This window comes from Ceratotherium simum, chromosome 36, assembly GCF_057802395.1.
Source record: "Ceratotherium simum simum isolate JZ-2026a chromosome 36, ASM5780239v1, whole genome shotgun sequence".
Taxonomy (NCBI): Eukaryota; Metazoa; Chordata; class Mammalia; order Perissodactyla; family Rhinocerotidae; genus Ceratotherium; species Ceratotherium simum.
In genome coordinates this window covers 24,686,259-24,709,125 of record NC_141935.1, presented here as the reverse complement: position 1 = coordinate 24,709,125, position 22,867 = coordinate 24,686,259, and the positions used below count along the sequence as shown (strand labels likewise).

At 35.0% G+C, this 22,867-nt stretch overlaps 1 protein-coding gene across 8 annotated transcripts in view; it reads left to right on the top strand.

Annotated features, from left to right (window-relative positions):
- The window catches only part of CDC42BPA (CDC42 binding protein kinase alpha), a 311,999-nt gene that overhangs the window by 254,240 nt on the left and 34,892 nt on the right, over positions 1-22,867 (top strand). For 6 of the 8 annotated variants that reach the window (XM_087424444.1, XM_087424440.1, XM_087424442.1 and 3 more), the window contains 4 exons: positions 2,112-2,216; positions 6,303-6,386; positions 19,113-19,218; positions 22,087-22,223. In XM_087424444.1, coding sequence (XP_087280570.1) covers positions 2,112-2,216; positions 6,303-6,386; positions 19,113-19,218; positions 22,087-22,223 — 432 coding nt within the window. The remainder of the gene's footprint in view (positions 1-2,111; positions 2,217-6,302; positions 6,387-19,112; positions 19,219-22,086; positions 22,224-22,867) is intronic. The other 2 variants (XM_004439568.3, XM_004439565.3) reach the window with 1 other exon arrangement.

Below are 22,867 nucleotides of genomic sequence, written 5' to 3'. Positions count from 1 at the left end.
TTTTCATGGAGTAAACCTCCCATTAGAGCACATACTGACAACATGGCTTAAGGCAATGTATTCTAATTTCAGCGCAAGAAAGTATATAACAGTGTGCTCAACTGGCGTCAGCATGTGTGCGCGTGGCTCAGAGAGCAGACCTGTTTTAAAATTGCAGCCAGTACTATTGGAAACAGCAAGCTCTTGCCTTTTCCATTTTTGAAGAATTTTTAAAGTAATTGGACCCAGAGATACAAAGCCACTGTATTAGCTATTCAGTCCTGTTCACAGCATTATCCTTCACGCCGGAACTTCTGGTTTATGTCTTTCAGTCAAGCTGTGGGCTAAAGATTTTTGTGTGACAGGTCAGAAACTTAAATTTTCCTAAAATGACCAGTTTTTTAAACATAGCAAATACCCTACTTGGACACTTCTTTAAAAATGTGATAGTTCACTCTTGATTATTTGAATCAGTTGTAAGTTCTTATTAGAGTAAAAGGTATCAATACTGCTTTGTTTATCGATTCCATTTGAATTGAACTCCCTCCCCCATGGACTCTTTTTTAACTTGCAATTTACATAATCTTATGGAAAGTAGAAGGAGGAGACTTTTAGGAAGTAAGACATTTCTGCCTTATTCCCAACCCAGAGTCATATTTCAGATTAATAATTTAAACTAATTACCTTCTTCATGGCTATCCCTGAGGAAAATTGAGAACTAGGCAGAATTTGTCTTCAGACTCCCATTTTCTTCTTTCCTTTTGTCTCCTATTCCTGGTCAAAGTTCATTGTCAGGAAAGGAGGTAATATAACTCAGCATCCATGATCACTAAATTGCTTTGAATACCTCTACTGTGGAGATGGCTCTGGTACAACAGAGAGAGTACTGAATATGGGGTCAGGAGATGAGATTCAGGCCTGGCTCACACACTTCATAAACTGGGCTAGTTTTATGAAATTAGCCACATTGTGCACACAGAGCTGATACACAGCTGGTATGCTTCAGTTCAATAGTTGCAATTTTTAAAATACTGAAGTATTTCCTCGCTGTTGGTAAGTAGCTGCTGCTCCAAGTCCTGTAGCTATCCTCACTGAGACCCTTCTTCTCCCGAGTCCAATAACTAAAGGGTGAAGGCCCGGTTGGTGGCCATGTTAGCCAGCCCCACCAGTCTTGCCTTGTGGTTTGCCGGAGTACCTGCCCATGCCCACCGCCCTGGGAGGCCATAGTTGGGCACCAGCAGAGGGCTGCTACAGTGTTTGCCAGCCCTCTAGCCAGTCCCTAAAATAGCCACTATAAAAATAATAAAGAAAAGTAAAAAAATATTTTAAGTACATATTTAAAATCATTAAGCTGATTGCTCGTCATTGATTTGTCACTTCTGATCTAAGCATTGTTCTCGCTGTACAACAGATTTGAAACAAATTCCCTAACCTTTTTTCCAAATTGCCTTCATTCCCTTTCATTTTAAAAACCCAATCTTGGTAATTTTCAAAATTGCCAAACTGGATATATCCTCAATCAGTGTGCTCCCTAACATCTTTTATGCTAAATTTTAACCCAAAACATTTTCAATTTCTAAAAATACTTGGTTAAAAAGGTGTAACTGAATGTAAGTGCTTGTATTTCTACTGCTGCAAAATAAAAAGAGGATTTATTTTAGTGACAAGCACAAAGCTAATAGGTTAGTTTCTTTTACTTTCAACCAATGCCTGATCGAGGACCAAATTTCATTCTTATTAGGGACAAAATTATCTCTAATCTGCAGTACACATCTCTATTAAATACTCTGCATTTATTGCACATGTATGATTTATTTTATGAAATAGAAAAGTTTCATGTGGAATATGAGAAAAGAACATACAGTAGAGATCAATGCTCAAAATAAGAGGTCAACAGTGAAGATTGGAGCGTTTTATTAACCACTGTTATCTTAACCTTTGTTTACATTAAAGCTGGTGGTTCTACTTTTGTATAATGACACACCCCTAATGTGAATATTCAGACTAAAGTTTGTTATCCTCCTTTTTCAGGAAATGTTATCATGAGCATGCCTTACAGAAGTTTGCTAAGAGCTGCATGTTGTTTAAAAGTGATTTCTTGGGTTTTTGTTTCTCCTGACTTATTTTCCTAGACTGATCCCGTTGAGAACACATATGTACGGAATCCGAACATCAAGTTTTACATCCAGTCAAGGTCCACATCTCCTTCCACATCTAGTGAAGCTGAGCCAGTTAAGGTGCCTCATTGGAGCAGTCTTGCTCCCCTACTTTTCACTTGTGTCAGGACAGAGGGAATTGCAAAAACAAGTGAAATCTGACTCTCTTTTCATCAAATATATTGTGTCATAAGTCACAGTAGATGGGAGCTCATTACATTTGACTGATAATATAGATATGACTATAAAACTAAAGTAGAAAATTGTCTTCCCAAATTCAACCTAAAATAGACAAAATAAAAGTAGTCTTTAAGTAGAGAACTATATCTAACAGAGGACAGAGTTACGTAAGTTTTGGAATTATCGGATACAAACTCTGTAGGCACATGGCAGTGTCAAGTGTCATTCTCATTTTAATTCTTCTACTAAATCTCATAAACATGACATAACTGTTACTTCATAAAATTGCCATGGCTGGCAAAGTTAGAATAGTTTCTTCTAACTGCTAAATCAGCAATAGGCATGCAACTAAATCCTGCCTTTTAATAGTACAAAAACAAATGTTGTGTCTGCACCTCATGTCAGTCAGTGGTTTTAAACAGCCAATTGTCCAGTTTTCTCGACAGAGATCATTTTCTCAACAAGTCCGAAGGATGTGTTATGCCTCAGTTAATGCCATCCTGCCTCAAGGTGCAGGTGTGGTTGTTCACTCAGCATTCCAGTTCTGACGGAGCTCCTCTGTTTCCACTGTATCTCCAGAGCTGTTTCTGGCATTCCAGTGGAAGCAGATGGTCCAGTTTGGAGAGCTGTCTGAAGTGAAGGGTGACTTGTAGTCAGATTCTGACTTGGTTTTTTACAACCCTGTAATAGACTTCCCCAGACTGGTCAAGTTAATGAGACCCTCTGCTTTTTTTTTTTTTTTTTTAATAATTTTATTTATTTATTTTTTTCCCTCCAAAGCCCCAGTAGATAGTTGTATGTCATGGCTGCACATCCTTCTAGTTGTTGTATGTGGGACGCGGCCTCAGCATAGCCGGAGAAGCCGTGCGTCGGTGCGCACCCGGGATCCGAACCCGGGCCGCCAGCAGTGGAGCGCACACTTAACCGCTAAGCCACGGGGCCGGCCCCCCCCGCCTTTTTTTAATCATTGTTTTAATATTTTGAGTTTATACATTTTTATTTTAATGTTGAAATATTTCTAGCACACAGAGAATAATATAATAAACACCCGTGTAACCACCATCCACAGATTTAACAGATGTGAACATTTTGCCCTGTTTTTTTCAAATTTGTATTCAAAGAAAGAAAATATTCCAGACAGTTGAAACACTCTTCCCTGTACCATTGCCCTCTCTCCTTTCCCAGAGGCATCTAACAACCCTGACATTGATGTGCATCCTCTCTTCTTTGGTTTTACATTTTATTTCGTTTGTATTTGTAAATAATATATAATGACGTTTGTATATTTAAATTTTACACAAAGGTTGTCTGTATCTTTCTGCAGTTTCTTTCATTCGACATTATGCTTTTGAGGTTTATTCATTCAGATACACGTCTATTTAGTTCATTAATTATAATTGTTGTGTAATATTTCATTTTGTGATATACCACAACTATTTATCCGTTCTCCTATTGTTGGATATTTAGCTTGTTTCCAGTTTTTTTGTTATTACAGTCAGCGCTGAAGTGAACATCCTAGTAGCTAACTGCTTTTGCAAATGTGCAGAGTATATTTAGCATGTATATCTCGAAGTGGAATTTTTGGGTTGTGTGGTATGTGCATTTTCAGTTTTAACTAGATTTTGCCAAATTATTTTCCACAGTGATGGGACCAGTTTTCACTCCCAGCAGCAGTTTGTGCAAGTTCCCCATTTTCCCACACCCTTGTCAATCCTTGGTATTGTCGGACATTAACTTTTGCCAATTTGATGGGTATGGAGTGGCATTTTTGTTTTAATTTGCAGTTCTCTGATTTCAAGTGTTACTCAGCATCTTTTTATATGTTTACTGACCATTAGGTGATTTGCCTAGTCATGTCTTTTGTCCACTGTTCTATTGAGTATTTTTTCTGTTGTTTTGTAAGTGTTCTTTATATATTCTGGATACTAATCTTTAGCTGGCTATATGAACTGCAGGTATTTTCTTCCAGTCTGTGGCTTATTTTTAAATTTTATTTGTGGTATCTTTTTGTCTTGCAACAGTTTTTATTTTAAAGTAGTCGTATTTATCAATCTTTTCCGTTATGACTTCTGCTTTTTATATCTTTCTAAAATGATTCTTCTGTATGCAACAATTATAAAGATTTTCTTCCATATTTTCTTCTAAGTTTAAAAATTTTGCTTTTACATGTTTAAGACCTTAATCAAACTGAAATTTATTGTTATGTATTACGGGAAATGGGGTTCTAATCTATGTTTCTCATATGAACAACCAACTCTCCTATATTTCCCCCACTGATTTGTAAGGCTATCTCTACTTTATAAAAATGGGTCTGTTTGGGGGTTCTCTGTTCTCTTCCGTTGTTCTTTTTTGTCTATTGCTGCACCAACATCACATTATCTTAATTACTATAGCCCTAAAATAATTCCTGGTACCTGGTATGGTCAGCCACTCCCACTCACCTTCTTCTTTTTCTTCTTGACCATTTAGTTTTACATATGACTTTTAGGATCTGCTTGTTAAGTTCCGTGTGAGGCTTTTGATTGGAATTGGGTTGAATTTATAGATTTATCTGAGGAGAATTGACATCTATGTGATATTGGGTATTTCCATCTGTGAACATGGTATGCATATTATTTACATATTCTTTTATATCCTTCAATAAAGTTCCATTATGTATTTCATATTACTTGTTAGATTTGTTTCTAGGTACCTTAAAGTTTTTGTTGCTATGGTGAATAGGATCTTTTTAAAATATGGTTTCTTATTAGGCATTGCTGGTCTTTATGAACTCTGTTGATCTTGTATCCAGCCCCTTGTTTCATTCCTTTTAATTCTAAAAACTTGTCTTGGACTTTTGATGTAAATTCTAATGACAATTTTGTTTACTATGAATTGTTTTTTAAATTAACTTTTATATAGGTTTTCAGTGTTCCTCTCTTTTATCTTTCATATTTATCTTTTTAAATGTTAAATTATAAATTGGGTTTAAAACTTTTTCAGGCTGCTTAAAAGTAAATTAAATTTAAATTGGAGCTAAACTGAATTAAGCAGAAAATTCTGAGAAGCTCAACTCAGTTCCACTTTAAGGCTATAATGCATATAAAATATTCTGCTTTGGGAGGTTATATGGCAACAAAGACAAAGAGGGACCATTCCTTTTTCTCTTAATAATTTAGAATATTCTGTAACTTTATACAAAGCTAGCTTTTTCGTCTTGTTTGCTTGCTTGGCATCCTAAACGGAAGAAATTCTTCGTATCTTTTTTTTATATACTTTGCTAATTAAGTTATGTCTCTTTTTCCACAATAACATCCAATAAAATCACTGGTTCCTTTCATTCAGAGAAATAGGTTACAATAATTACTCATAAAATATAGATATGGCTTACAACTAAATTTGTATGTAAGTTCTGAATTCCAATAATAAATAATCTAACTCCCTTCTTTGGAAATTAATTTCTTCACAAAAATCCCACTAATCAATCAATTAATATCTCTCTCTCTCTCTTTCTCTCTCTACATATATACATACATACACACAGATTCACAGAGTTGTGTTCCATATATGTAATATGCATTCTGAATATAGAAGTCAAGGAGTTAAAAGACCTTCTAAATATTTTGATTACAAATCTTGCTAAAAACTCTTTGAGCTATTTTTTGGAATTAATATGGCATTTTCAGAAGACTTGAAAATGAATAGCCTCATTTTTATATAGGTCACACGCTATGACTTTTTTGTTTTCTTCTCTGGATTCTCTTTTACAAATTATTTATTTTTAAATTTTCAGACTGAAATAATTTTTACTAATTGAACAAATGTTTCATTTGTAGACATTGCAGGCAGAAATTTAAATTATCAACACTAGGAGAATTTTAGCTTTATTGAGATATTTTTTGCCTTATTGATGTTTTGTTTGGCTTTATTTACTTAGATTTATTTCTGGTGATCTTTGAAATAGATGGAGTGTTTCATGACTTTTTTTTTTTTTGCCCCTGGATTCAGACTGTAGACTCTGCTCCACTTGCAGCTCACACACCAACCTTAAGGAAGAAGGGATGTCCTGGGTCAGCTGGCCTTCCACCTAAGGTACTCAATGTGGTTATAAGTATGGCGTGTTCTGAAGAATAAAAAAGAGAGAGAGAATGGATTTCTTCTGCTTTTTGTATTTGCCGTGATTTTTGCTAATGGTTTCCTCAAAATGACAAACAGAAAAGCTTGGAAAGAAAATAAATTCTGTATGAATGGAAATAAACACCACTGAGAAAGGAAGAGTGTACAAAGTTTGTTTTGCTTCCATCTTCTTAAATTCAGTGTTTGGAAGTCTGTTATAGTAAGGAGCAGTGCTTGGAGGAGGTATTGTAAGGAAAGCATTAAGTTGAGACTAAGTTGAGACCACTGTGGAAGAATCTAAGATTGAGGTTAATAAACAAACCACTGAGAAAGAGAAATGTTTAGTGAAAAGTTCAGGTGAATTATTTTTTTTTCATTCTATTCAACATGATTATGACTGAAGTATATGGTAGAACGTGAAGATTTAGTTGCTGATCTCAAGCTCCTACAAAGAAATTCTAGAAATTGGGAAACTGAAATGATCTACATCCCCAGAACATAAACCTCGGATGAATGACAGACTGAGAGAGAGTTTGATGGATCTGAAAAACTAATAAAATATACAAAAGTATAACTGGTATAAAAGAAAGAAAACAAACACCTGTGGTAGTTAAAGCAAAATTTTGAGGCCAGACAGAACCTGAATTTAAAATAAGCACAATACATATCCGCAAAGAGATAAGAAAGCACATATGTTGGTAACATGGGGCAGGATAAGGCACTTATGAAGAAAAATGATTTGCAGGTGCTTGACAGGAAAATAGAACTGCTGAAGTAAAGAACTCAGCAGGTGACTTTAATAGAATGAGCAAACTGGATATAGCAGGAAAACAAGTTAGTGAGATGGAAGATGAGATGGCAAATATGAAAGGTAAGGTATATAACAGGAATAGTATCAATATCTATATAGTAGGACTTTCAAAAGTAAAGAAAAAATAGAGAGATGGAAATACTTAAAGAAATAATTACCTAAAATTTCCCAGAGTTAAAGAGGAAAAACCTCATATTGAAATACATCATTATGTGCTAAAGAGAATAGATAAGAAAAAACTCACACCTAGACACGTTATAGTAAAATTTAAGGATATTATAGCTCAAGAGAAAATTCTAAAAAACATTCAAAGAGAAAGAGCAGATCATCTGTAAACAACAGTCAGATTGATCTCAGTCTTCTCAACAGCAACACCATGTGCAAGAAGACATTTAAGAAATATGTTCAAAGTGTTGAAGAAAAAGAACTTTGAACCCTAAAATTTTAACCCAGCTATACTATCACTTTATAAGTATAAGAGCAAATTAAAAATAATCTCAGGTATACAAGGACCTAGCAAGTTTATTATTAAAAAAAAAAAAAAAACTCTTTGAAAATACTCTTGTATACACCAACAATGAACTATCAGAAAGAGAAATTAAGAAAACAATCTCATTTACAATTGCATCAAAAAGAATAAAATACCTAGGAATAAATTTAACCAAGGAAGTGAAAGATCTGTTGAGTGAAAACAATAAGACACTGATAAAAGAAATTGAAGAAAACACAAATAAATGAAAAGATATTTCATGCTCATGGATTGGAAGAATTAATATTGTTAAAATGTCTATACTACCCAAAACGATCTACAGATTCAAAGCAATTCCTATCAAAATTCCAACACTACATTTCACAGAAATAGGAAAAACCATGTTAAAATTTGTATGGAACCAAAAAAGACCCCCGAATAGCCAACGCAGTCTTGGGAAAGAACAAAGCTGGAAGCATCACACTGCCTGATTTCAAACTAATTACAAAGTTATAATAATCAAAACAGTATGGTATTGGCATAAAAACAGATACATAGATCAATGTAGGAGAATAGAAAGCCCAGAAATAAATATGAATATATCTATTAATTGACCACATGTATGGTCAATTAATTTGTGACAAAGGAGCCAAGAACATACAATCGGGAAAGGATAGTCTCTTCAATAAATCATGTTGGGAAAACTGGGACAGCCACATGCAAAAGAATGAAACTGGACCCCTATCTTATACCATACAAGAAAATCAACTCAGAACGGATTAAAGACTTGGACATAAGACCTGAAACCATAAAACTCCTAGAAGAAAACATAGGGGATAAGCTCCTTGACATCAGTCTTGGCAATGACACCAAAAGCAAAGGTAACAAAAGCAAAAATAACCAAGTGGGACTACATCAAACTAAAAAGCTGCATAGCAAAGAAAACAATCAACAAAATAAAAAGACAACCTATGGAATGGGAGAAAATATTTGCAAATCATGCATCTGATAAGGGGTTAATAGCCAAAATATATAAGAACTCATACAACTCAATAGCAAAAAAAAATCTGATTGAAAAATGGACAGAGAAACTGAAAAGACATTATTCCAAAGAAGACATACAAATAAATGGCCAACAGATACATGAAAAGGTGCTCAACATCACTAATCATCAGGGAAATGCAAATGAAAATCACAATGAGATGTCATTTCACATCTATTAGAATGGCTATCATCCAAAAGACAGGAGATAACAAGTGTTGGTGAGGATGTGGAGAAATGGGAACCCTTGTGCACTGTTGATGGAAATGTAAATTGGTGCAGCCACTATGGAAAACAGTATGAAGGTTCCTCAAAAAATTGAACATAGAACTACCATATGTTCCAGCAATTCCATTTCTGGGTATATATCCAAAGGAAATAAAATCACTATCTCAGAGATATCTGCACACCCATGTTCATTGCAGCATGATTTGCAATAGTCAAGATGGTGGGAATAACCTAAGTGTCCATCAACAGATGAATAGATAAAGAAAATGTGGCATATGTATATGCAATGGAATATTATGCAGACATTAAAAAAACAAGGAAATCCTGCCATTTGTGACAACATGGGTGGACTTTGAGAAGAGAAATAAGTCAGGTAGAGAATGACAAATACTGTATGGTCTCACTTACATGTGGAATCTGAAAAATCCAAACTCATAGAAATGGAGGACATAGTGGTGGTTGCCAGAGGTGGGGGGGTGATTAGGGAAATGGATGAAGGTGGTCAAAAGGTACAAAAGTCCAGTTATAAGACAGGTAAGTTCCAGGGGTGAATATAAAGTATAGTGACTATAGTTAACAACCCTATACTGTATTTGAAACTTGGTAAGAGAGTAGATCTTAAACGTTCTCATCACAAGAAAAAAAAATTTGTAACTACATGAGGTGATGGATGTTAACTAAACTTATTGTGGTAATCATTTCACAATATATACATATTTCACGTCATTATGTTGTACACCTTAAACTAACACAATGTTATATGTCAATTATATTTCAATAAAACTGGAAGGGAAAAAAAAAGAAAATATTCTGGGAGGAAGTTCTTCATCAAGAAGAGATATAAAGCCAAGAGGCCACTATGAGAGATTTGGGAAATGGGATAAATAGTTATCTTAGAGGACTTGACTGTCATCTATAAAAGCAAGGACCCTCCGCTCTACAAAAATCAAAGTAGAAGAAAATGTAAATTCAAAACAGTTCAGAACTAATCTAAATACAGACACAGTGGAGGTGAGTGTAAGGATCAGGTGAGGTGAGCGTGCTTGGGGAGAAGTTGCAGAGACAGTGTAGCGTGGTAGTTATCAGGGTAAACTCCCAACCAGACTTCCTAAGTTGAAGTCTCAGCTCCATCTCATACTAGTTGTGTGAACTTGAGCAAGTTACTCACCTTGCTCTGCTTCCGTTTCCTTGTCAAAAAATGAGGGTAATCATAGTCTGCATCTCATTGGATTCTTTTGAGTTTTAAAGAAACTTAATATTTATAAAGAACTTAGAGCAGTGTCTGACATAATAGTACCATATAAATATGTTTAAATAAATATTGATAACTTGATAAGGAAAGTAAGCACAAGTGTGGATCTTAAAAAGTTGAGGGGAATAAAGAAAAGACTAGCAAATGAAAGGTATAACTTTCATACATGCAGAAGGAAATGCTGTTCATTGAAAAGAGGCAGGAAAGGGAAAGAGAAGAAAGGAAAACATGATGACCCGGTAAGTACTCTTAACTGTATAATAAATTGTCTCAAATCTTAGTGGCTTCAAAAAAAAAAAAAACTTATTCTCATGATTTTGTGGGTATGAATTTGGGAAGGGCTCAATAGGAAGTTCTCACTGGGAGTCTCCCATGTAAGTGCAGTCATATATCAGTTGAGACTTCAGTTGTCTGAAGGTTCAACTGGACTGAGTGTCCAGATGGCTCACTCCCATGACAGGCAGTTGATGCTGGCTTCTGGCAGCTACTCATGGTCCCTCCAGCATGGCAGTCTCAGGCTTCTTACATGGCAGATAGTTTCCCCCAGAGTGAGCATACCAAGAGAACTGTAAAAGCTGCATGGCTTAAAGCAAAGTCCTAGGGAAAGGTAGAAAATAAAGGAGAGATCACAGATACATCCTATAACATGGAGTTTAAGGTGTAAAACATCAAACGACATAAAAGAGGACATGATTACTAATAAGGGGAATAAAGAAGATATAATGATCATTGCATACTAATAAAGGGGATAAAGAAGACAAAATGATCATGAGTGTGTATGGACCTAACAGTAAAGCCCTAAGCTATATAAAACAAGAACTAAGAGAACTAGGGAGAGAAATAGATTAGAAATAGATTGGGAATTTTAATACACAACCTCATAGACAAACAATGTAGTAGGAAAAAAAAGCAAAGCAGAGGACAGAGGGTTACTATCTGCATACACCAAGAGCTTTTATAGACAAGGGAGTAAGTTGTATAAAAGTTAACTAGCCAAAAGCCAGGAATAAGCAGATGAAAAATCAAAATGATTGACAAACTGAAGAGATGCTCAAACTTATTAGAAGCTGGGGAAAAGCAAATTAAAGTAATAATGAGCTGTCCCTTTACATTTGTGACATACAAATCCCCATTATCAGTAGGATACTATGACACATTATGGGGGGAAATTTGAATCAATACCACCTTTCGTGAAGCAATCTAAAAACATTTTAATTAAAAATACATGTCAGTGTGTCTTTAGAATCCAGTGAGTAGAGGATTCTGGGAACTTGGTTGCAATGGCAGTGTAGTTTTTGAATCTTACTGAATCTCCCCATAAAAACAGACAGATGAGCTGGATAGGATAGCAAAACTAAAATAAAAACCCACAGATAAGACCTCAGCAATAATAGATGAGAAGATTTTCCCACAAACTCCAAAATGCAAACTGATAGGAAAAAAACACCATCTACCAGACCTACATGGTATTAAAAATTGTGCTAGAGAAAGTGGAGGTAAAGCAAAGGGATTTGTGATCATCTTGAGAGTCAGAAAACCACCAAATCACAAGTACTGCTGGAAAGTTCTGAGAACAGCAGCACATCCTGAGTTGGGATTTTGCAAGCTCCATTTCACAGGTGAGTGCAAGGGAGATAGGACTGTAGGAAGATCTGACAGTGCTGGAGTTATAAATCCTCAAAACTAACAAATCAGAATGCCATTCCAGATTAAAGCCCTGCCCTAGGGAGAAACAGCTGGGAGTAGATTCAGAATTGAGCAACACAGGAAAGAAAAGAAAAAATCCAGATAATTAAGAAGAGGGGAGGAAGATCTCTGAAAATATGAGGTAATATTTTTTTATCATTTTATGAAAATAACAGAAAAAGGATTCTAGAGCCATGGAGCTAGAAAAACTATCTTGGTGCACCCCTCCCTCATAAAAGTACAGGAAAAGTCATTTCACTTAAAAATGAGCAACTGAAAATGATTATAGTCAAATCTCACACACAAAAAAGAATAAAGAGCAATGTATCTTAACAAAAAATGAAAGTGTCCCAGAAAAACTTGTCTATAAAAATCAATGAAAACTACAATCAGTATTTCAAAAGAAATTAAGAAAATTATAGAGGCTGTGAAATAACAACAAAAATTAGAAATAGAAAATCCCAGAAATGAGAGTGTTGGAGAAAGGAAGATTTAAAAGAGAGATGAAAGAAATCAGGAAAAAGAATTAGAATTTAAAATGGAATATAATTTCAGAAATACAGACTAATGTAAAAGGAATTCAAGAGTAAATAAACTCAACAGATGACTTATGAGAAATAGAAGATGGAAAGGAGGAAGTTTTTTTTTTAATCAAGAAATGAGGAAAGAGATAAAAAGGATTTGAGAAAAGTGATGGATAGAAAAGAAAGCCAAAGAAGGACCAACATTTATATAATAGGAGTCTCTGAAAAAGAATGCTAAAGCAATGGAAAATACTAAAAGCTATCTTCAAGAAAATTTCCTAAAATAAAAGAAGACTTGAGACTCACATTACAAGGGCACACAGCATAGCTGAGAAAATCAACCCAGACAAAACAAAATATATTCTAGTCAACTGTTGCTCTATAAAGAAAAAGAAAAATATTGGAGATTCAGGCAAAAAGTATAAGTCATTCAAGGAGAAGAAAAAAAGAGATTTTCATCAGATTTTTCAATAGAACACTATGCCAGAAAACAATGGAATAACATTTTGAGATACCCAAGGAAAGTGTGAGTCAAAGAGTTTTTTCCCCTCTGTGCCATTTTTTTTTTGACAGCTTTGTTGAAGTATAATTGTTATACCAAAAAACTACACATAGTTAATGTATACAATTTGATGAGTTTGAAATGTTGAAAATTTTTAAGGATTTAAGATTTTAAGGATAATAAAGCATCTTTCAAAAATAAAAGCCACAGAAAACTATTAAGAACATGCAAGAACTTGAGGAATGTTGTTCCCACAAGCTCTTCCAGAGGAATGTACTAGAGGACAAGCTTCAGAGAACCAAAGTAAGGCACAGGTACCTTGAGAGGCGGGAGTGAAAAGGGAGTCTAGAATGAATTGGATAATTGGTTCAAAGTCCACATACGGCATTGTTAGACCATCTCTCAAAACCAGACAATTATCCTCAACTCAGTAATATGTTAATTTTATGGAATGGTTGAACCAAAGAGACCACAGATTCAAGGACACCAGGCTCAGTGGTTGGTGAGAGAGAGGAAAGGTGTCAAACTAGAAATAGATTTTGCAAAGGTCTACAAACTGAGTGGTGAGATCCCAAACCCCTTTCCCCTGCTTAGCTCCAGATGCGGGCTTTTGGGTTTATAGCCTCCTCCTGCCCTCCCCTCTTTGGAGGATATCAGCGGATTCGGAATAAATTGAGCAACCCAGAAAATAAAATACATAGGAATAATGGCAGTTGAGAGTCCCAAGTGAGATCACTAGGTTCTCATAGATGGCTCACACGTGTACACACACACACACACACACACACACACACACAGAAAGCAGAAACCTTCCACTCGCCTTTTTTGCTGCTTCTCACTTAAATATGAACAAATTCCCAAGGATCAGCAGACATTTTAGGAAATCTTCTAACAAAAGAAAAAGATCAAAAGAAACAGAAAAAAGTTTCCTATTTTCATTGAAGGAAAAAGAGATAATGCAAAGGGCAGAAGGAAACAAAAAGGAATAGCCAGAGAACAAGAAACATCTTTTGAAAGTTAAAGACATGATAAACATCTAAAAATTCATTGGATGAGTTGGGAGATAAATTTGAGAAAATCTCTTAGAAAGTATGGCAAAAGGATAGATAGAAAATAGAAGAGGAAATATGAGAAATCAATATCCAACAAATAGAAGTTCCAGTAAAATAACACAGAAAAAAGAAATGGAAGGAAAATAACATAGACATTCTCCATAACTGAAGAACGTGTTTCCAGATTGAAAAGTCCCACCAATTCCCAACACAGTGGATAACAAATACCTCTTCCCAGTCACGTCATTGTGTGGTTTTTCAAGATATAAGAATATAGAGAACTTTTTCAAAGCACCAAGGAGATAAAACAGATCACATTCAAATGATCAGGAATCAAAATGGCATCATACTTGTCAAAAGCAAAATGAAAAAAACAGTTATAAGGTAAAATGGTTTCAAGTTAGAATTTTTGATTCCCTTTCAAAAATTCAATCAAATTTGAGGGGAAAATAATAGTATTTTCAGAAATTCAAGATGCCCCCAAAATGTATCCATGTTCTGCTTTCTAAGCAAACTACTGAAAAATGAATTCTACCAAGACGAGGAAGGAGATCAAGAAAGAGAAAAGCATGGGATCCATGGAACAGTGAATCTTACACAGCTTGGTTAAGAGGAAGACTGTGGAGCAGGTAGCCAGAAATGGAGCAGGAAAACAGAGGGCTTCAACAGAGATGTCTTCAGGTCAATAAAAAAGGGATAGACTTTTTCTTGGTGACTTCCTTCCTGATGTGTTTGACCATGTGGTCAATAGATTCCAGGGGATTTTGCAGTTCCTTTGGAAAGTGTGGGGATAATTAATGTAAAGACATAGAAAATTAAGTTTAAAAAAGGGAGAGTATTATTAATTTCAGAAAAATCAAAAGATTACAAGAAAACTATAACTATACTTCTTGATTTGTTGAATAATAACTCCAAGGACATAATAAACAAACATTAACTGTAAAATTTAACCCAAAACTGTGCCATAACAATATTGGGAGAATGAAGGGAGTAGGTTGTATAACAATGCTAAATCCTTCTTTGCCATAATAGGAGGTCAATAGGTAATGTCTCAAATCAAGAAATAGCAGTGTAGGCTTATTTTTTTGCCAGAAATATGGAGATATATTACAAAAGGAAGTGAATAGCTAAAAGAGTTCAAAGGAATTGCCTCTAGGAAGGACGACTTACGGCAAAGGAGTATTTCTGTTTTTGTTGTTAAGCATTGTGATACTATTTTACTCTTTAAACTATGTACATGTATTAATTTGATTTAAAAAATTAAAACATATACATAGGAGAAAATGTAGGAGAATTTTTTTGTGACTGGGCAATGATGATAAAATCATAAATATAAGGTGAAAATACTGATGATGAACTTTACTACATCAAAATTAAAGAAGTTTGTACAATAGAAGCATTGTTAATAGGTGGTTAATAGGTGATGTCAGTCCAGGAGAGGATATTTTGCAATGTTTAACACCATTAGGGATTAATTTCTAGAATACATAAGAAACTCATGCAACTCCACACGAAAAAGAATTAGAAATCTAGTTGAAAAATTGGCAAGTGATATGAATAAGTAACTCCCAGAAAAAGAAATCCTAATGTTCAACAAACATATGAAGAAATGTCCAGCCTCAATAATTGGAGAAATTAAAAATTAAAATAATGATTTAAAAATTATCAGTTTATACTCACCAGATTGCAAAAAATTAAGTAAAGTAACATCAAAGAGGTGAAGAAACAGTCACTTCACACGCAACGAGTAGAAGTATAAATAGGTACCGCCATTCTGGAGAGCAGCCAGGCAGTATGGCATGGACGTATACCACATGACCCAGCAATCTCGTTCCTTCAGAAAAGGTTTTATGCATCTCCGTTAGGTAACATGACGAAGATGCCAATTGCTGCATATGGTAGCAGGGAGTTGGGAATAGGGGAAAGATAGGTAAAATATGGCTGATGTGTAACAGAATCATGTTTATGTGAATTAGAAACGCACACTCAACCTATCTGATTTACAAGTATATGTACATACATATTCAGGGATCTGTATAAATCACGTTAGATTGGGTGCCAGATCTCATAGGGAAGGATGGGGACCATCATTGGATCGTCAAGGATGAATGAAAAAATAATAAGGCAAAATAAAACTACAGTGGGGCCTCTACCAAGCTCTGGTGATAATATTTCATAGACTGAATATTAACTCAATTTTGTGCACCAAATGTTCCTCCCCAAAAAATAAAATAAAATTTACTTAATGTTTTTTAAAAGACGAAAGAATGAGTCTACAATTATGTCAAAATAATAAGTGTTTAAAATGGAAGAAAAAGTATTTTTAAAAAAAATTTTTTTAAAAAGAAAGGTTTGTATGAGGTAAAGACTCCTTTACTTGTCATTTCTTAGTGGTAAAATTCTGATTATCTACAACTGATATTTAAGCTTTCACCAAGGGTCATAATAGGTTCTACTTTGTTCTCGAATCTTCTATTAAAAATATTTTATCTTCTCCATTGAGTAGCTTGAAGTCCACCACACAGACAAAATTGGAATAGAAAAGAAATCTTCTACCTACCTCTTTAGATTTCAAGGCTATAGTTAATTCTCAGTTTACTCCAAATTATCACATAATCTACAACTCTAATTTGGGTTCATGCTTTAGGTCTAATGTCTCCTTTACTAGACTTTTTTTTTTTTTCCATTTTTTTCTCCTCCTCTAGCTATCCCCTAGGGAAGTATTAGAAATCAAATATTGAGCAGGGGGCAAGAAAGGGGATCTTAGATCAGAAGTCAAGTAATCTAGACCCTAGAATTGAATTCAAGAGATCTTTGATGCCATCAGAATCATAATCTTTAATTATAGGCTATACTATCCTTAGTTGAGATTAGTGAAACGTGGACCCCTTAAACAAGCCCCCTCCCACAATTTAACCAGTTGGATTGCACCTACCAGTTGGGTGGTTGGTCACTTAAAACTAGTGCTCTGCGACAACATTGTTTTTTCTTTCCTACTATTGCAGACTCAGTTAAAATTATGATATCCTGAGTATATCTCTGGGAATAAGAAGTGTGTACCAAATATGTTTTGTAAGCAATTTCATGGGTCTTATGAAGAATTACTATTAAATTTGTCATGGCCACAGTCATTTTATTGCTCTTATTTCAGACATGTCTTGTTATCCTTTAGAAGAAGAACAAAAGAATGAAGTTACTTACCTTGAGCAATTGATTAATTCTTCTTTTATTGTAATAAAATCCTCTACTAACTTTGCATCCTTTGCATTAATGTATTTTGAACAATTGAAAAAGTTAGCAATAGAAAATGTACTCTTGATAGTTCCTCAAAGAGTAAAAATTAGTCTACAGGAGAAATGTTGAGCAAAATCTTATAGGATGTTACCAAATTAGATACCTGTATTTTTATCAGGCATGGAGGCCCCTAGTCTTGACCTAACTATGTCTGTGTAGTCCTTGGTTCTTTTGAGGAGCATATTCTCCGTGTTTTTAAATTATCAAACTTTGAGAGAAGGCAGAGTCAGACAGATCTGGGCTCGAATTTTAACTCTACTGTTAACTGTCTATGCATGAGTAACTTATTTCATCTCTCTGAGTTTCATTTCCTTCATCTGTGTAAGGAAATAACATCTATCTTTCCAGGGGCATTGTCTCCATGAAATGAGATGAGGTATGTGAGGTACTGGCACGATGTCCACACCTTGCTTGGTGCTCGGTCCACACAGGAGCCATTACAGAGTTGGTATTAAGGTGGTCTGTGTGCTACTTAGAATAGAGTCAAATCTCAGTGCTGCTTTGAAACTGACCAAGGGTCTTGAGGAACTTTCTACGATAGAATGGTTTGAGGTTGAGCCGAGAGCTCATGACTGCTCTCAATTTGAGTCTCACTCCCTTCCAGGACCCCAGTGCTCTGATAGTCAGGTCATTCTATAGAAAAAGGTGATCTACCGTTTTCCTCTTGATTTTTTTAAAATTTCTTTTGGGGTGTGTAAATCACATATCCCAGTTGAAGAAGAGCAGAATTTATTTTTAACTTAATTTTAAAGCTGTGAATATTCTCTTCTGTTTTTTGTTAATATGTTAGTCTCACCTGAATTAGATACTACTACTTCACTGTTTTTCATCAGTATACACGTATTATTAGAATATAGAAAAGGTCTTAGCAGTTTATAAATCTATCACACATATAAAAGAAATAATTAGCCAAATTTGTTTTCAGAAATAAATATGTTTTGAATGCTTCCTGTGTGCTGGTACTGTTCAAAAGGCTTTGTTTGTATTAATGCTCCTTTAACCATCACATGAAGTAGATACTATTATTGATCCTATTTTATAGAATGAGGAAAGTGAGAGACAGAGAAATTAAGTAATTTGCTCCTAAGTTCACACAGCAGAGTGGAAGAAGGGTTATTATAGTTTATTTATTATTAAAACATGCTAAGAGTTAATTTGGAGAGAAAAGAAGTATTCCAGAGAGCTGAAGTCTGCCTTGGCTTCCCACCATATAGATCAGATAAGACTTAAGAGAACCTTACTTGGTTTTCAGTAAGCAATTTCAGACTGCCATCTGTCTCTGGAGTAATATGTGCGTATTTTTGTCTGCTCAGGTGGAATACTGCCTGCTTCCCTGGCAGGAAACAGATTTGTTAAGTATGTTATTTGTTCTTGGTCCCAGAAAATCAAATGCATGACTTACAGTAGGGACAAAAATTTGAAGTTACTCTTTGTTATTCCTGAGAAGGTATAAAAGCATATTAAATTTCTATATTTGTGTATGCGTATAAATATGCAGAATTTCATTTCACTCTTTGCTAAACAGTAATTTGAAGAATTTATAAAAATCCTGATGTCAAAATTTGTGAGCCAAAAAAAGCTACAGTTTTTTATACACTTTTCGAATGGCATTCAAGAGCAATTGGTTATTTGATTTTTTATATTATTTTTAGCATAATCCAGCTCTACATTGCCTAATAAAAATATTTAAAGAGCATACGTTATAGGAGGATGTGGTGAGAAATGAATTCATTCTACTCCTGTTTAGAAAACATTCTAGTAGCTCGTGTGGGACGCAGAGACTCACGTTATGGAAATCCTTTAAATAATCGACGTGTATGTTTTTCATCGATTTGTTTTGCAGCGCAAGACTCATCAGTTTTTTGTCAAATCTTTTACTACTCCTACCAAGTGTCATCAATGTACCTCTCTGATGGTGGGTTTGATAAGACAGGGCTGTTCCTGTGAAGGTAAGAACAAATGGTAAGAAAATGTGACTTTAGAGTCCTAGCATTTACCATCTACATTGTAGTCAAATAACTGTATTGTCTTTAAAAGGTATATAAATGTTTAGTTCAATCATTTGTTTTTCTTTGGATAACAGGAATAGAAACAATAAACTTAGCACCTTGCTAAAGTCTATTGAATATTGGAGAAACTAGACAGATGGTCCCTAGAAGCATTTTTCAGGGGAGATATATTTAAATATGTTTCATTCATTCATCTTTGTTTTATCATTCCGGTGAATTTGTGGTCCCAAAAAAACCATTAACCTATGTGACAGAAGACATGAAAGTTACCCTTGAATCTATTCATTTAATTTTAACCTTAATTTATTAGAGAAATTATTATTGAAAAGTAGGCAATGCAGTATCTTTTCAGATATTTGAAGTGTCTGCCACTCTGCCTCAAAAGATATTTTATTCCTAGCATTAATAGAAGAGGTCTTTCCCTACCCACTCATTATTCATCCATCACCGTTCATGCCTGCCCTGTGCTGCTGGGCGCTGGGGTACAGTTGTGGGTGGGGAAGGACAAAGAGCCTGCCCTCATGGAGCTCACATTCTGAGAGATGAGAGAGCAGGGGTCATTTGAACAGAAAACAAAGTATATTTGTTTGGGCATCGCTTTATTTTTCCTAAGGCTTCTGAAATGAAAATGACTTAAATTATAATGGGATATATTATTTGTTTGTGAATATTTTAGAAATATACTTTTTTTTATCAGATTTGACTTGCTAGTATAACAATGCGTCATGTATAATTTACATATATTATGAAAAAGGTAGGAAAAGAATTGCTAATTCAAATTCTTAGTTTCTATTTCTTAGCTCTTAGGATTGGAAGAGAACTTAAAGGGAAGGTGGTCAGTCCTCATCAGATGCATGTGTTCCCTTTGTAGAATATACTCGTAGTTCTCCTGTATTTTAATACTTTGAATAAGACGGAAATTAATAGCATTTTAAGGCAATGCATTCTGTGTTGGGTTAGTTCTCACAACCAAAGTGGAAGATCCAGAGTGTGTTATCTTAACTAGTCTGTTAAATGCATGAGTTTAGAGCCAAAGGAAATGCTAAGAGTTGAAAAGTAGAGATTTGAGAGTTATGAGTGTATGAAGTCATGAATATGAATGACGTTATCCAGGAAGCACCTGTAGAGTGAGAAGAGAATAAGTATGAGGACAGAGCCTTGGAAACGTAGTTAAGGGCAAGGAAAAGGTAGAGAGAGCACAGTAATCTGAGGAGGAATAGCCTGTATCATTGACCAGGAAGGTGTGACTACAGCCAAAGAAGGAGAGATTTTGTACAAGTTTTAAGCCTTTTCTCATTTTGGAACTTAGCCAGTACTTATAAGTGTCATTTTAAAATCTGTTTATCAGAGAGAATCCTGGGCAGCTACTTGGCTTTAGGCCTCTTATTATTTTTTATGCATCAGAACCATTTGCAATTCCATAGTAGGAATTTTTGAGATCTTCTCAGATTCTCTCCCTTTCTAGAGCCTCATGCCATGAAATTGTGCCTATCTTTTCTTCATACCCTTTGAACTCTGCCCTGTAAAGCTGTAGGGACACATTGCACGATGCCCAGGCATTCGTAAATGTTATGATGATGGGGTTACAACCTCTAAAGATTCCTGTGGTTTTTATTTCTTCCTGGTTGATTGAAATTAGATCCAGTATAGGATAATTATTTTGTTGCTTCCACTGCCCTTCACTTACAAGTGGATGAGATGTCTTATAGAAGTTGGGATAGCTTTTGACAGTCAATGCTAGTCCTTCTTGCCCCTCTTGGTTTCATAATATCCATCATGTATAATGATATATAATCCATTTTCCCGTGTGTATGTATTCCCATGTGATATCCCTTCAGTTCCTCTCTTATTCTTTCCCAAATATTCTCCGGGATCCACCCTTAGTGTAGGAATTGTCTAAATAGACATTCTTGGTCTGTAAATCCCTCCCAAGAAGCTGGTTTGTTTTAAATATTTTAACCTTTAATTCTCACTCAGCCAAGTCTCAGTGAAACTTATGAGTTTATTTTTATTTATCGTTTTGTCTTAGAATCTCAGGTTCATCATGTGAGTATCAAATAGAGGTATCATGGCAGTATTGTCAGTAGTTAGGTGTGCAGGCTCTGAGCCAAACTGCCTGGGTTTGAATTTCGGCAATGCCATTTATAAGTTCTGTGACCCAGGGCATGTCATATATAAGTGGGATAATTGTACCTCTCTTAGATTGTTATAGAAAAGGAAAAGCACTCAATAAAGTTAGCTATTACTATTATCTTAGTAGTAGTTTAAGTATATATAATAATATCAATAAGTTCTAAAATTTACCCTTAATTTATACCTTTGTAATCATTGAACAATTCCATTTTCAAAAAGAGGGATTGGCAAAGTTTGCCAGATATTGCAAAGGTGTCAGGTAATTTAATGTCCATTAGTGACTCTTGCAAGAGAAATTGCAGAGCAGATACCAAGTTGCAGTGAGATGAAGAGTTAGAGAGAACTCCAGAAACTCCTCTTTTAGGAATTCAAAGTTTAAATCAACCGTTTTATTCACAAGGTTAGATGTTTTTTTCTCTCTATTTGTTTTTCATTTTGATCACTAATGTTAACACAGAACAATAATATTACAATAATAAAAAAATTTACTATTTCTCATTGAAATTTTTATTGGTAAGCAAATGAATCAGCTCCCCAAATGACAAAACAGTTGTTTAAAATAAAATCAGAGATAAGCATTCATCTAACATAGCACCATGTAATGAGCACTCAGTGAATTTTCTTTTTGTAAAAATGAATTTTTATTGAACATTGTTTCTTTTTTTCCTCCAAAAGTGTGTGGATTCTCATGTCATATAACTTGTGTAAACAAAGCCCCGACCACGTGCCCAGTTCCTCCTGAACAGACAAAAGGTCCCCTGGGTATAGATCCACAGAAAGGAATAGGAACAGCATATGAAGGTCACGTCAGGGTAAGTATGAGTAGGTTGGGTTTAGATTAATCTTTAAGGTTTATTAGTGAATTTAAAAAGTCCAGTCACCTTACAAGCATAGTCCTTGACAGAAAATTAGGTGAATAAAATTCATCTAATAATTTTATTTCATCCAGAGTAATGATTTGAAAACAAAAACCTAGCCTTTACTTGGAAATAAATTCCAGAATGTCTCAAAAATTTTCGTACTGTCCCTATCTTATAATGAGCAGATGTTGAAATCTCCGTAGAGGAGTCTTGGCACTTGGCCTTGATATCTTGATATCTTGAATAGTATTTAAAGTATAAGCTGCATTTCATCCCACTACCAAGTTTGACTTTTATGCTACTTAGAAAGGAAGGAAGCCATGAAAGTTATTTTAAAGATTTTATTTATTTATTTTTCCCCCCAAAGCCCCAGTAGATAGTTGTGTGTCATAGCTGCACATCCTTCTAGTTGCTGTACGTGGGACGCGGCCTCAGCATGGCCGGAGAAGCAGCGCGCCGGTGCGAGCCCGGGATCCGAACCCGGGTCGCCAGCAGTGGAGCGCGCTCACTTAACCACCAAGCCACGGGGCCGGCCCCCATGAAAGTTATTTTAACGAATTACTAGTGAAAGTTAAAATGGTACCATTTTAAAATTT